The sequence below is a fragment of the Gastrolobium bilobum genome, unplaced genomic scaffold, assembly GCF_033153095.1.
Source record: "Gastrolobium bilobum isolate Gb01-03AN ecotype WA unplaced genomic scaffold, APGP_CSIRO_Gbil_v1 utg87370, whole genome shotgun sequence".
NCBI classification, from domain to species: domain Eukaryota; kingdom Viridiplantae; phylum Streptophyta; class Magnoliopsida; order Fabales; family Fabaceae; genus Gastrolobium; species Gastrolobium bilobum.
The window spans coordinates 26,186-41,411 of record NW_026898690.1 but is presented as its reverse complement, the minus strand read 5'-3'; the positions used below and the strand labels follow the sequence as shown (position 1 = coordinate 41,411).

The 15,226-nt window shown below is 34.8% G+C and overlaps 1 protein-coding gene across 1 annotated transcript; it reads left to right on the top strand.

The window, feature by feature from the left end:
- Nucleotides 1-2,190: 2,190 nt before the first annotated feature.
- Nucleotides 2,191-2,748, top strand: LOC133318416 (ethylene-responsive transcription factor CRF2-like). The gene has a single exon (XM_061520404.1). It carries the CDS (start codon nt 2,191-2,193, stop codon nt 2,746-2,748), a length of 558 nt encoding a protein of 185 aa, XP_061376388.1.
- The last annotated feature ends 12,478 nt before the right edge of the window (nt 2,749-15,226 follow it).

Genomic DNA, 15,226 nt, shown 5'->3' with positions numbered 1-15,226 from the left:
ATCATCTGTAATCACACCATTAGTTCAGTTTCAGAGATGAGATCCAATTTCCCAAACTATCACCAACCTTTGCCATGCACTCCTTACCAGGTTTCAGAGTGATGGATAGATTTTTGGAGGCTCTTGAAACTGATAGCAAACACAGTGTTGCTACAAGTCCTTTCCATATGCATGCATCATCCAAGCATATGGTAATCCTCTCTATCATTCTACAATTCGTTATCAAGTACTTAAAAAATTCCATGTCAAGCCCTTTTCCTTTATATCCAGTTATATAAACTGTCTTCAATTTGTAGCTGACACACACTAAACAGTGCCCTCTCCCAAAACATGGTATTGGGATATGTCAGATGACCATCTTGAAAGAGATTGCAAGTCCCAGAAGATTTTTCAGAACCAATATTATCTAATTCGAAATTTTCTATAACCTGTTGCACGAAACCAACAAGTTTGGAAAGTAATATGTAAGAAGGTAATCTATTTCAAAGTATATAATAGTAAAGAGGGAATGAGAAACAAGAAGACCAAAATCAAGTAACGTAAGCATGGCTGAATGAATAGTATTATATTTATTAGTAGACATACCTTGTTATTAATTTTAAGATTCTGCAAACAAAGGCATGACCCGAGGACGAAACAAAGAGGTATAGCATCTCCAATAGTGTTCAAATTTATATCGACGCAGAGAGTCACCAAATTCTTAAATATATTGGCATGGCCGTAAGCTCCATGAATCGGAGACATAAAGTAAAATATATAAAAGGAAATAGAGGGAAATCTTATGCGCTTAACATAGATATTTGAACTTTGAGCCAAAAACAAGGGACTCGGCTTCGAAAGGAAAGTCATTGAATAAATTCATGCATACATACATACACTGTTTCATAAAAACGAAAGTCAATTCAAAAAGAAAGAAGAAGTACTTACCAAGAGACCACTGCAAATTTCCATAATTTCTCTTCATGTCAAAACAATTCTTCGTAACCCCAAAGTATGCACCCCTTCATAGTCTAAATCACAACGAGATCGAAAAACCTTAAGATTTGGGGTGTCAATAACCAGCCCTATTGGTTTATAGATCATTGTATCAAGCTCTATAATACTAAGGTTCTAAGCACATACATCAATCTTGCTTATCACCATCCCTGAAAGCTCTAAAAGTTTAATACTTTGACTATGAATCTTAAGTCCTTTATCCATCTTACACCCAATGATGCTTAGCTTCTCTAAAGACAAACAATTAGAGAGAATCCCTTCAAGGATTTCTTCGGTTAACAATACAAATGTGAATTCGAGGGTTGTCAGATTTTGTGAACCTTTATACGGGGGTGAAGTCTTTAAGCACATAGGGCAAAAATATCATTTGAAAAGGCAAAAATAAAGTCGAAACATTTTGTCTCACCAAAGGGCATATATATATATATTGTTCCAAGATTCTAAATATTCACACTCCATGCAAAGCACTTTCACATTCTTCTCCTTTAAGAGTTTCACTATCCAAGATCATGCATGCCCATTTTGGCAGCTCTCAATCAAGTGCAGAATTTTGCAACTATCTAAGCGACTAACGTGTTTATGCAACACTGATTTGATTATATATATTTGCTTCATCATCAATGGCAGCACGCAAAGTTGGATCCGAAAAATGAAGAGAAGTTTGTACTTGGGATGGTAGGGGTGATGAGAATTAAACCCGGGATACCGAGATTCTGTACCATAAAAAGAACCAATTCAACCAAAAAGTTTAAACTTTTGTATTGAATTGATTTTTTACATTGGGGTTGATCGTAAGCTTGTGATGGAAATTGAGGTTAGGTGTGCTCTTCCATCGTTAGTATCAATGTTTGCATCTCTACTTCTTCTATTTTGATTCACGGAGAGTAATAAGAAAACTTAAAAGGTAAGGGTAACATCACACGAATAGCTCATGTAGCTTTGTCCTTATGTCCGTTGTCAAATTAAACGGATGTTCATCACATTTTTCGTAAAGCATAACCCCGGCTTTTCTGTTTCTCTCTCTCTCTCTCTCTTGTCATGCATTACTCTGAATCATAGATACAGCATCACTCACGCAGTTACATTTTGTCCTTTTTTGATTGTTTAGAGTTAAAATAATTATGATAAATAGCCCTCTTTTCCATTCTCATTTCACTCTTTCATTTCCTCTCTCACATAAGTTCCTTTCCCAACATGTCTACTCCACAGGTGAAGAGCACTGTCCACATCATTCGCAACAAGCACGTCATACCAGCGGAATTTAAGCGTCCATTCCCGAAGATGTTGAGGATAACTTTCACGGACAACGATGCTACCGACTCCTCCAGCGACGAAGAACAACCTTTCAACTCTTCAATGCGCCGCCAACGACAAAAGAAGTACGTGGGGGAGATTATTTTCGAGAGGCGCAAAGCCAAAAAGAGAAACTCTGGCACCACCGGCAAAGGCAAAGCTCCGGCGAGTCAGCAAGCATCCTCCTCCTCCGGTAAGAAATACCGTGGAGTGAGGCAGAGACAATGGGGAAAATGGGTTGCTGAGATAAGAGACCCATCAAGACGCAAACGGTTGTGGTTGGGAACACATGACACAGCTGAGGAAGCTGCCAAGGCCTACAACCAAGCCGCCATTAAGCTGCGCGGACCTGATGCACTCATCAATATCATTGAGACACCAACCGCGGAGGTGCAGAGCTCGCCGGAGAAAACAAACCCGCCAGAGGTGGAAACTTCCATGGCTACAATGGACGGTTAAACACACCGCCTGGAGAATTTGCTGTCATGTGTCGTGTAGTAGAACGTTTGAGTGTTTGCGCAGCAACTATGTAAGATAACTTAAGAATGCGCTGCATGCACAATCGCCTGAATGTGTTTTTAAAATTGAAGACTTTTATTTTGCAGTTATTTGACAAATCTAAACTTCTAAAAAGTCCTTTATCAAATCAGTGGCGAAGTTAGTTTCAAGATCTTTAAGTTGCATAAAGAGGGATGGAGAAGAACCTAAAGATTGGAATATATAGAAAAATAAAAGTAAAAGATTGTTAAAAAATTTAAAAAAATATAAGATTTTACTTTTTTAAAAAAATAAGATAAATAATAAGATATTATTTTATTGAAAAATATTAGAATATTATTTTATTAGAAAAAAATAAGATGTTATTTTACTAAAAAAAAAAAATTATTTACTTTAAAAATAAAAGCTGAAAATTTTTCACTCAAAAAAACATATAAATAAATGTTCGATAACAAAGAAAATGTATCGGGTAATTCAATACGAAATAAGAAACGGGACCTGAAAGCTTAGAGGTCAAGTCTATTAAAATAAACTCGTTGCCTAATTTTAAAATAAGCCTTTTAATGAGTTTAAACATGTATTATTTTTTAAAATGGGTCATGTCAAGTTGGGCTAAAGACAGGCTAAGCTACGAGCCTTTAGCAAGATCTTCTGACCCATTACACCCTATGGGACATGATGTTCTTATACTGAATAATAAATCTTATATTCAATTTTAATCATTAATTTTTATAAATATAATTTATGTAATTTATTAAAAATTAATAATTAATTAATCTAGAGCAGGCTTTGATTTTCTTTATTTTATTTAATCGGATGAGACTATATTTTGGCAATCTTAATTTTTTTTTTTTTTTTTGTTAAACAAGCAATCTTAATTTTTTATTCATACACTAGCTGATTTATAGTTTTTATTTTTTTATTCATACGCTATTTGCTAGTCAATACAAGCATTAATATTTTAATTTCTTTATTCGTATAGATAAAGTAATTAATAAATATTTGAAAATAAAAAATGCAAGTAAATAATTAGGGATGCGAATGGTGTTGTCTTATTTTATCTTATCTATCACACATATACGTTAAATACATTTACATTCAAAATTTAAGAAGTGTATTTAGAATTTTCAATTATCTATTTACACACCACCCAGTTAATTAGTTATAATTACAATTTCTTAAATTGTCTTTTATTATAATATCTGAATAAATAGTAGAAAATGTAATTGAATAAATTTAATTCAACAAATTACCTAATTGAGAGTAATTCAAAAAATGGCAATTAAAAAATAACTAATAAGGTAGATGAAAGAAAAATTCGGAGTGATTAACCTATCAATTTTGGCCAAAACCAGAAAAAATACAGCCCCATGCATTTGTATGAAAATTTGTAAATAAGGAAGGTGTTAATAACATGCTACCTTTCCTCCAAGCATTGTATCTCTTATGTACTCCTTAATAAAACAATACGGTTATTTTGTAATTTAACAAACATTAGACTAGAAAGTTGCAATGTTTACAACCAAGAAATTACAACGAAAATTCAGTTTGGTCACTATTAATATAGTTTTAGAGTTGAGATCCACTTTTGAAATCCCACCTACTTTTGTAATATACTCCATACCAGGTTTGAGAGTAATTGACAATTTCATAGAGGCCTTCGGAAATGACAACAAACACAAAGTTGCAGTGGCTTGTGCCCATGAGCAATCATCAACAAACCAAATTGTGATCCTCTCCATCATTCCAGCATTAGTTATTATGTACTTAACAAATCCAGCTTCAAGTTCTTCACCTGTATATCCCCTTATGCAAAGGGTCTTCCATTGGTGATTAATACATTCACAATGCTCCCCTCTCTGCCAAAATAAATTCTTAGGGAATGACGCAATCATCTTCATTATCATTATCATTATACACCGTAATATAGTGATCCATTGAATCATTCTTCACCTGCATGCATATGTCACGAGACCCGTATAAATGCAGGGACAAATATAAAAGGAAAATTACATGCATTTCGCTAAAGTAATCATAAGTGCAGCTCATTGTTTATTTCGAGATTCTGCAAATGAGGGCAAGATCTAAGGGCATAAGAGAGAGATATGACATTTCTGACATTGTTCAAATCAAATTCAATGCTGAGAGTAACCAGATTCTCAAATACATTGACGATGCTTGAACTCTGAGGACTCTGGGAAAAAAAAAGAAAAAAGAAAAAAGAAACGCACTTAAATTGTAGAATATGTCCACAAATAATAAACTATAAAACGGAGCTATGAAGAATATGTCTACACAAAGGGTTTTAGAGAATAATATAAATCATTAAATAGGCTTTCACTTGACACTTTAAGATTTTGGGTTGAATTGGTTCTTTACGTGATATTAGAGCTTCAGTAACCACGAAGTCACGAGTTCGATTCTCACGGCCCCACTTTTTAGTGGAATTAAATAAGCACAAGGTAAACTAAAAATTGGGCCTTGTAATATCCACGCTTCAAACCAAACCCAAAGGGCTCTTGCATGAAGGAATGTGTTAAAGAATAATATAAATCATTAAAAAGACCATCATCTAACTCCTGATTTTTTGTTGAATTACTTCTTTACACAAACATCTAAATCAAACAAGTATAGAATGAGGTTTAAATTTTGGATAACATAATGTGATACCGTCACAACATCTCAATTGCAAGCAAATACACACAGCATAAACTAGACAAAACCGTAACCAATTAAAACCTTGGACTATAATCTTATTGATAGCAAAGTGATGTAACATATTCATGTAGTAACAAATTGTTATCGTTCAAATCAATTCATAATTTAGTGCAGTGGAGACTGGTGGAGAAGAAATACTCACTTGAATATCTTCTAGAATCTCCATTGAGGTCAAAAGCTTATGTCCAAGTGCAGAATAATATCTCGCTCCATATTTGAAATCATAGTAACAACGGAGAACCTTAATTTTGGAGCCTTTAAATCCAGTCTTTGATGGTTAGAAACAATGGTATGAAACTCTATGACATCAAGGTTAATTGCATAAATCACAATCTCATTCACAAGCATTCTACAAATTTTAAAAAATTTGAGACTTGGACTGTCAATCTTAACTTCTTTTCTGAAACCACATTCATCAAGGGTTAGATTTTCAAGCGATGAACAACTGGACAGAATCCTTTGCAACTCCTCTAGTGGTAAATTCACATTAATTAATGTTAGGGTTTTTAGATTTTGAGGAACATCACCATAGGGTGAAGTGTTAAGGTAATAATTCTTCAACTGAAGCACCTCAAAATCTGAAAAAATCTCCAAAGACAAATGGAGAATCGTTCCATGTACTCTCAAAGTACTTTGTCCATTTTGAAGATAAGATGCATTAAAAAGGGGTTCGCGTTACATGGAAAGCTCTCTCATCCCTTTCTGCTCCAATAGCTTCCTCATCCACCCCACAGCTTCACCACTCGCGCAACTCTCAACCATGTGTTGAATCGTGCAACTTGTTAAGGATCCAGAGTGAGCATCCAGATGGAATTGATCAACTTTGCTGCTTCGGCAATTGCATCTGCATCTCCTTCCTCTCTAGGCATTACCTTACGACGCAAAGCCGCTTTAAGACCCATGTTTGGGCTTGTAGTTTGAAGATATGATTCGATAAAAGGCCTCAACATTTGTCTCTGATCGAAGCTGAGGTGGGAAGAGTGCTTCCATACTGTTTTCCATAGCTGGGAAAGTATGCTGGTTCTCACACCTTCGGAGCAAAATGGTGGGAGCAACGAGGGAGAAAAATGAAAATAACTGGACATGAAAATAGGAGGGAGAGGGAGTGGCACAAGAGAAAAGATGAAGCTTTGGTCAAAACAAAAAGAAAAAAACTGAATAGAAATAGGTGCGAGGGATATTGGATATGGATGAAGTAACGAACTCCAGCTTGAGGAGAATATCTTGGTTTTATTGTGATTTGAATTTGAATAGATAGGTGGATAGAGATACTGTGAGTTGCATTTCATGTCTTAGTTTTACATTTCATGTCTTGCTTTTACATTGATGATCTTGTATGAAAATAAATATAAAGTAGGACTATAATAAATTAAAATTTATTTCTAGCGAATAAAAAGTGTGATTGAAAATTCCAATGTTCCACTAATATTATATTTCAATTGACATTTAATTCAGCACAATAAAATTATAATATCAAAAATGATTACAAATATTGAATGTTTAAGATCTGATTGTAAGAGATTATAAGCGAAAAATATTATAAATATAACTCCCTCTCTATACACACATTGCACACACACATATAGGTATTAATATTTCTCATATTGTAGGAGATAATTTTATCTTTTACACACATATAAAAATATAGGTTCATATTTCTTTCTTTCTCTTCTCTTCACATGGCCCTACATGAGCCACACACATTTTTATGTGTGTATGAGATAAAATTATCTCATATAATATGAGAAACATCAATCACATATATATAGGAGAAATCTTTTGACTCCACTGTAAAACTTAAAAATCTTACTCTTCATCTTAACTGTTGATTTATGTCCTCTTTTTTAATCATGGAATTCAATAACAATTTAATTTTTTAAAATATTATTAAATTAATATGTATATAAAACTAGGTATGTAATTAAATAAAATTTAATTTTAATAAAAAATATTTTATTGAAATTTTTTCAAATATATAATGAAAACAACTATTAAAAATCACAAATAAGTAATTAGATATTTTAATATTCCTGAATAATACAAACTTGAATCAATAAATGAAAAGAAATGAAGATATTTGAATTAATATGCTTATAATGCAATAAATTTGTTGGCAGTGCTCTTAATTATTTAAGCAATTCATAATGATCTTTAATTGTAGATATTATTAATTATCTTCAATTGTTATAAATACGTACATTGAAATATAATGAATTAAACTTAACTTGAATAAAATTTACTCTTGTCAAATTGTGAACTCTTATCAAATTTACTCTCTTTTAATGTAAAATATTTGAAGCACAAATTTACTTGTTTTTTCAAATGTGTTTTTAATTAACAATTTTATTTTATTTTTGCAGTTCTTTTTCTCTGTGACATAACCCCTAACAGTGGATGACTCATATAGTGACAAACTTTGTTTTGTATATTCAAACTAAACGCTTACTACTTTAAACAAAACTGCTGGCATCCTGGCACTTACAAAGAGATGTGGGACTCACAATCTCGCAAAACCTTGCCAATGTTGTAGACAATCAAAGTACTCAACCAACCGCTCGAACAGATGCTACTTCTGAGCTATAAAATTTAAGCCACTTTTGAATGTTTTAAAACTCCATGGCCAAACATCCTTGATAATGTTTAAAGTCACAAATTACTCCTGAACTAGATCAATCAAGTTTAGGTCTTCATCATCATCCGAAAGAATCATTATTGGAGTGGCCTCTTCCTCTTGCCTGGTATTGTTGAAGTAAGTTGTTAGACTCAACAAGTTTTAAATTTAATTTTTTTATTCAAATTAAACAACTTTTAACTTATTTCCATCATCATCAATCATAAGTTATTTTAACAAGTATTAAAGAAATATAAAACCATTATGGACCTTTACTTATAAGCTTAAAATTTTAGTTGAGATGGTTGTTTTACATGGTATTTGATCAGACCAGATACGATATGGACTGGCCAATCTGTATCGAGCCTAATCACACACGTTTGAGATATGGGTTGGTGTGCTTGGTCTTGAGCCTTCAATCATAATTGGATCTAACTGTATCTCTGTCCTTTGTTGTAGCGTGTTAGGTCTGACTGGGGGTACCTGTGAAGACACTCCGATGCTTAAGTCAGTATCAGAGGCAGGAGTTTTTATGTTGTTAATATAAAGGATGATCATACCTTGATGTTGTACCATTTGTTTATATAGTGTTATTTTGCCGCCATAGTAAGGCGGCTTGGCCTCTGAGTGGCCAGGCTTGGGCTGCAGGTGTAACACCCTGTGTTAACCCGGTTTGTTAACATGTCATCGTATTAAGCCACGCTTAATTTAAAAATGCAGAATATCTTTTTCTTTTCAATTATGACGTCATTATACTTAGCCAAGTTGATTACTTAATCATTTTCATAAAAACATCGTCTGTATATAAATATTGCAAAGACATCTATCTGAAATACCTCATTAAATAAATAACATCAGTATGTCTCTAGTCTCGGAGCTACAACACGTAGACCGGACAACCTAATAGTTTATACAAAACAGGTAAACTTAAACAAGACAGAAATCAAAGTGGCATAGACAAACCCCATGCTCACCAAATAAGGCACAAGGCCCAACAGCAGTCTCAACTCAATAATCATAAATGACAGAAAATATAAACAGCATCCAATCCATCATGACAGCATACAACATAATAACATGATAACAGCATAATCTAACTCAGCTCTGACATCCTGCCGCTAGAGGAATCAACCCCCGTATTACCCGAACCTGAAACATGTACCCCAAACGTGGGGTGAGATCTCTGAACAGAAATCTCAGTAAGGCAAGGGGTCCTCAAGGATCTTCCACCCCAAGCTCACTTATATGTGCAATATAAGTTCTAAAAGCAGTTTATCAATATAAGGTCCAAAACAGTGCAATGCGGCAGATAATCATGTCATGTGTGTGTTCTAACAATTTTACTGATCAGAGAAGTGCAGGAATACGTCTATTACCCACACAGTACCAGCCCATGTTGTAGCCCATGCTATTCTTGCCCACAAAATTACCCCATGGTTTTCCGTGTAGGCAACACATCACATACATATTATAAGCAATTTCACTTAACAGCTCCATAGCATTTCAATAAACAGTACATGAAAACAACATCATGCATATAAACCATCCCCCCATGGGACATGGTGGAACAAACAATGGCTAAACCGAGGACACGAAAGCTTACCTTGCAAGCTAATTATCCAATGCCAAGAGTCCACACAAGCTCAAGGCCCACAAACAGCACAATCACAATCTGTCCATACGTACCATAATTAATCATCAATAATCATAGCTCAGATTCCATTAAGTGATTAAGTCTTTCTTACTCTTTTTAACTCATTACATGTTGTTTCTGCAGGAAGTATTCGAATACTCCACGAGTAGTATTCGAATACCCCAGCTCTCCAGAAAGTATTCGATTACTTTCATTAAAGTATTCGAATACTTTAAAGTATTTGAATACTTTCCCCCCCAGTATCCGAATACCTATGTATTCGAATACCAAACCTCACTGTATTCGAATACTCTCCAGTATTCGAATACTTCTTCAAAGGTATCCGAATACTTTTCTTCCTAGAAAAGTATCCTAATACTCCTGCAAGGAGTATTCGACTACCATGGACAAGTATTCGAATACTACACGAAAAGTATTCGAATACTTCTCCAACAGAATGCAGAAATTCGAGCTAACTTCTGCATAATACCAAATTCAAGGATCCAAAAGCGATTGGGAGTCCAATGACTCCCTAAACAGATATACCCCATCATGTTATGAACCCAAAAACACATTCATTTACTCAAATGATTAAAGTTCCTCTTTTTAATTGCTTAAACAAACTTAAAACCTCAAAATGAACAAAGGATGATCATGAATACCTCCAAGAGGTCTAAACTCAGAAAAGACTCCTCCTTGGAGCTTCCAACAAGGCACACAGGTTCTGACTTCCAATCACCACGAATTTGACATCACAAGATGATGTCTTTCCCCACAAACTCACAACTTGGAGCTCAAAAATACCAAGACAAAGGCCTCACTATCTTAAACCCTCAAAACTCAGCATACACTTCCTCACACATCAGCTGGCATTCCCAGAAAAGGTCTCCTCTCCCACTCTCAAAGGTCTCTCCCACTCACCCAAGGTATCTAGTGAAGAGAAAGGAGAAAAAGAGGTCACAATGCACACCAAAAAGGATGAGGAAGCATTGGAACAGTGAAATGGAGGGTGGCTGCAGCTCAAAACCAGAAAACCCACGTATAGAGGCTGGTTCTGGCCTAGGGTTTTGTGCAAAGTGAGTATTTATAGCTCACTTAAAATAAAACGCACAGTATTAACACTAATAGCTACGCTTATCATTTTAATCTCAAACTTGAGATTCTGTACCTACTCATTTTTCTAAGATTTATCATATTTTTATTTTATTTTTTGCAGCACCTTTTGGTACGCGCTTTTACATAGCCAATATCAGTTCTGGCACCAGTTCTCATTATTTTGACTTGAAACTTGGTTTACTAGTCATACCTATTATTCTAGGAATAGTTTCACACTTATTATAATTTTCCAGGATACTTCACCGGTACGCATTTATACCGAGTAGCAGAACCGGTATCTGCATTTTTCATCCGAAAAGCGCCATTCCGCATTATTTCTCACTTACTATACTTATTAAAGTCTCACAATAATTATTAGGGTCAATTATGGAATCATTTCCTATTTCTCACATCTATTTAATTAATTTCCTTAATTACCGGTGCGGGTTCTTACAGCAGGTCAGTGCTAGGATCTGAGTAGCCTTATCTTCTCTGATGTTCAGTCGTAGAGTCGCGGCAAGCTGTAGTTGTCGGTCGTTTATTGGCATAAAGGTGCGGTGGGATTGCCTTGGGCCTTAAATTAGCTTCCTTAAGGGGGTTTTATCTGCGATATGGGCATCGCGCCTTGTCCTTCGCGATGAGGGCATCGCGTCTTATGTACGATGTGTGTCCATCGCGCATTGCTCAGGTTCCTTGATGGGTTTGGGCTTCTTCGTATGTCATTGGGCCTCTAATGGGCCTATATTTTATCCGGATCACAATTAGAGCCAAAAAGACCACGAGTTCAAGCACAAAGGGCTCTTGCGTGAGGAGATATATTAGTGAAGTATAAAATCATTGATGGACTTTCACTTACAAAATTAAACTTTTGATTTGAAATGATTCTTTACATATATCAACTATATGGATTATCAACTAATGGCCGGGTAGGGTTACCGAGCTTGTCTTAAAAACTATATTTGTGACTTGCTTGTTATTATATTATATTTCCTTTCAGATTTGTTACTCGTATATGCATTGAGGGCTATTTATTGTTGTCATAAACTTTGATGTGGTCGAAAGAATATTTTTCTTACTCAATTTATTTTTTATAACATATTTAGATTTCATAAATAGTTCGACAGAACGAGGTTTTAGTAGTATTCCATTTTAATGTCTTTATTGATTAATCTTATATACACACTTTGTTTTAGGGAGAATAATTTCTCCTCAGATACATATTATAATTGTGGGGCCCACCCTTTAATAAAAAAAAGATTAATTTTTTTTTTTTTTTTGAGTTTGTGACCGGAGAAAACACGAGTGATTTCTCCTTGTTTTAATACCAAAACTTTGAAATGTGTCTTTTCTCGTTAGTAGATAGACTTCAAATGAGAGCAATATTTATTGATATTTTAATATTTATCAAATTATAGGAGATTCTATGCACACTTTGTTTTAAGGGAGCATAGTTTCTCTTGAAAGGCATATTTCAATTGTGGGACTCACCATTTAATAAAAAAAAGTTATAAAAGTTGTTTTTTTTTTTTTTAGTTTTGAGTTTGTGACTGGAGACAACACGTGTTTTTCCCTTGTTTTAATACCAAAACTTTGAAATGTGTCTTTTCTCATCAGTAGATAAATTTCAAATGAGAGTAATATTTATTGGTAAATATATATGTGATTAATATTTCTCGTATTATCTGAGATAATTTATCTCTGACACACACACAAAAGTGTGTGGGTGTGATATCCCAATTTCACCTAATCCTTGAATTCCCTCTTTGTATGTTAAAGTAGTGATCATTGACATTATTGGAGGTGGGTGCCTTGTTACTAAATATGTAGATTAATACTTGGGATACTTAAGTCATTAATTAAATGTAAATGATACACTTAGATAATTTAAAAAGCACTTTTACTCTTTTACCCTCGCCTATTATATGAACGGGGTTTAAGAGCAAAGGACACCATACCCCGGTCATTTTGCATCCCCATGGTTTATTAGAAAATCAACTCTGCTTCATTCTCCTGCACAGTTAGTCACACTCTCAAAGAACATCACACTTCCCCCTCCATCGAAGGTGGAAACCTTCATTTCCTCTATCGGCTCCTTTGCATGTACATTCTTGGATTCTCAAACCATGACCAAAGTCCCCTCGATTGAGCTCCTCTCCTTTTCAAGTTGAAACACAGTCTTGTTTCCATAAAACTCTTCCATGCAGAAAATGCTCCAATCTTCCTAATCGGTTTTGATACAACCTCATCTCCTTCACCCTGTTTTTGTTAGTTCGGCCAGATGAATAAATAAAGAAGTTAAAGTAGTGATCCTTCCTAATTCAGACTTCGATTTTTGAAAAAGACAGTCAAGTGAACACTCAAAAATTATTTCTCTTTTGCTTCTGCTCTTAGCCTTGATGAGGGGGAGTGTTTGGCCAAAAGCTTTAAAGAGATAGGTTCTTAGAGTTAATCTTCTTCATTTTAAATGTTCTGCATGTTGGGAGCTAAGGGCTGAACATTCTAAAAATTTATGATAAGATGATAATATGTTAATATCGAGATTACTCCTTAGTTGAATTGCCTAAACTTCATGAAGGGGGCTGTTAGAACACTTCACCTATCCATGCATGTTAAATGTTTGATAAATTGTTCAATGGGTTAGTGATAGGAAAAAGAACGAACTACACTATCAACTTTCTTGTGGAAACTAGAACTATTGCTTTGAACACAAGCTGAAAATGTGTAACCTGAATATATTCTAGGTGCTAGTGGGGGATCCTAAGGGAGCTTCAAAGCAGAGCTAACGATTAGGTGGAAATTATAGCACTAAAGTAAGTTTGTAGATTGCATTGAATGGCTTGCATGCCCTTTTGTGTAAAATGCCATGTGTATATACTGTTGCAGGAGTGGTTTATATGGGTTGAGTGATTCCTTATGGCTGAATACGGTTTGAGTGATTCCCCGTGATTAAAGATATGTGTTGAGATTGATTTCCCATGATTGAAAGTATGGGTTGAGTGATTCAACATGACTGAATACGGGTTAAGTGATTCCCCGTACGGGCTGAGTGATTCCCCGTGATTAAAGATATGGGCTGAGATTTCTATGCTTTTATGTGGATGTGACAAGTTGGTTGTTGTCTATATGTATATCTTGATGTGTTTTATGCCTTATTGTTGTGTTGGACTTTGATGTAAGAAAAAGAATGTTGCCACTTATTGAGTTCATTTCACCCTTTATTTGGATGCAATTTTGCAGGTTTATATGAGTTAAGCAATGCTGGCTTGAGGACTGTTATGTTGACTGATTTATGTCTAGAGAAATGAACATGTATATGTTGTTAAATTTCTAAGGAACTATGTTTTGAGAACAATAACTTTAGTAGATATGGTAGCTGTAAGAACCCGCACTGTTAATTAAGGAAATTAATTAAATAAATGTGAGAAATAAGAAATGACTTCATAATTGACCCTAATAATTATATTGAATCTTTAATAATTATGGTAAGTGAGTAATAATGATGAAAGTCGTTTTTCTGACGAAAAGTGCAGATACCGGTTCTACTACTCGGTATAAATGTGTACCGATGAAGTATCCCGGAAAATTATAATAAGTACATGAATATTCCTAGAATATTATATAGGACTTGTAAAACAAGTTTCAAGTTAAAATAATGAGAACTGGTGTCAGAACTGATACTGACTATGGAAAAGCGCGCACCGGAAAGGTGCTGCGAAAAATAAAATAAAAATATGATAAATCTTGTAAAATTGAGTAGGTTCAGATTCCAAAGTTTGGGATCAAAATGCTAAGTGTAGCAATTAGCGCTAATACTGTGCGTTTAAACCTTAAGTGATTATATATACTACTCTTGGCACTAAACCCCTACGTGAGTCTTTGGGTGGCTGGCCAGTTGTGCTCTACTCCATTGTTTCTCTTCTCCTTTGTGTGAGCTTTGAGGCCTCATTCTTCATGAAATCTCCACCTAAACACTTGTGGTAAGTGAGAGTGAGCATTGGGAGGGTGTTGGTGACCTTGTTTCTGAGTTAGAGGGTCAGTTTGTGTTAGAGTGAGGTGCTGACTTTGAGTTTGGAGAGGGTGTGAACCTTGTGCTTGGTTTTGTGGTGCCAAGGAGTGACTTTTGTGAAGAAAAAACCAAGTCTTGGAAGGCATTTTCGTGCACCTTCAAAGTCTGAACCTTTAGGACTGTTGTGAGAGCTCCAAGAGCCTTTGTTGTTCTGTTTTGAGCTTGGGTAAGCTTCATCACCTTTGGTCTTGTGTTTTCATGAGTAAAAGTGGAGCCTTGATGCATGTAATGAACCTTTGATCATAACTATAAGAACCCGCACCGTTAATTTAGAAAATTAATTAAATAAATATAAGAATTAGGAAATAATTTCATA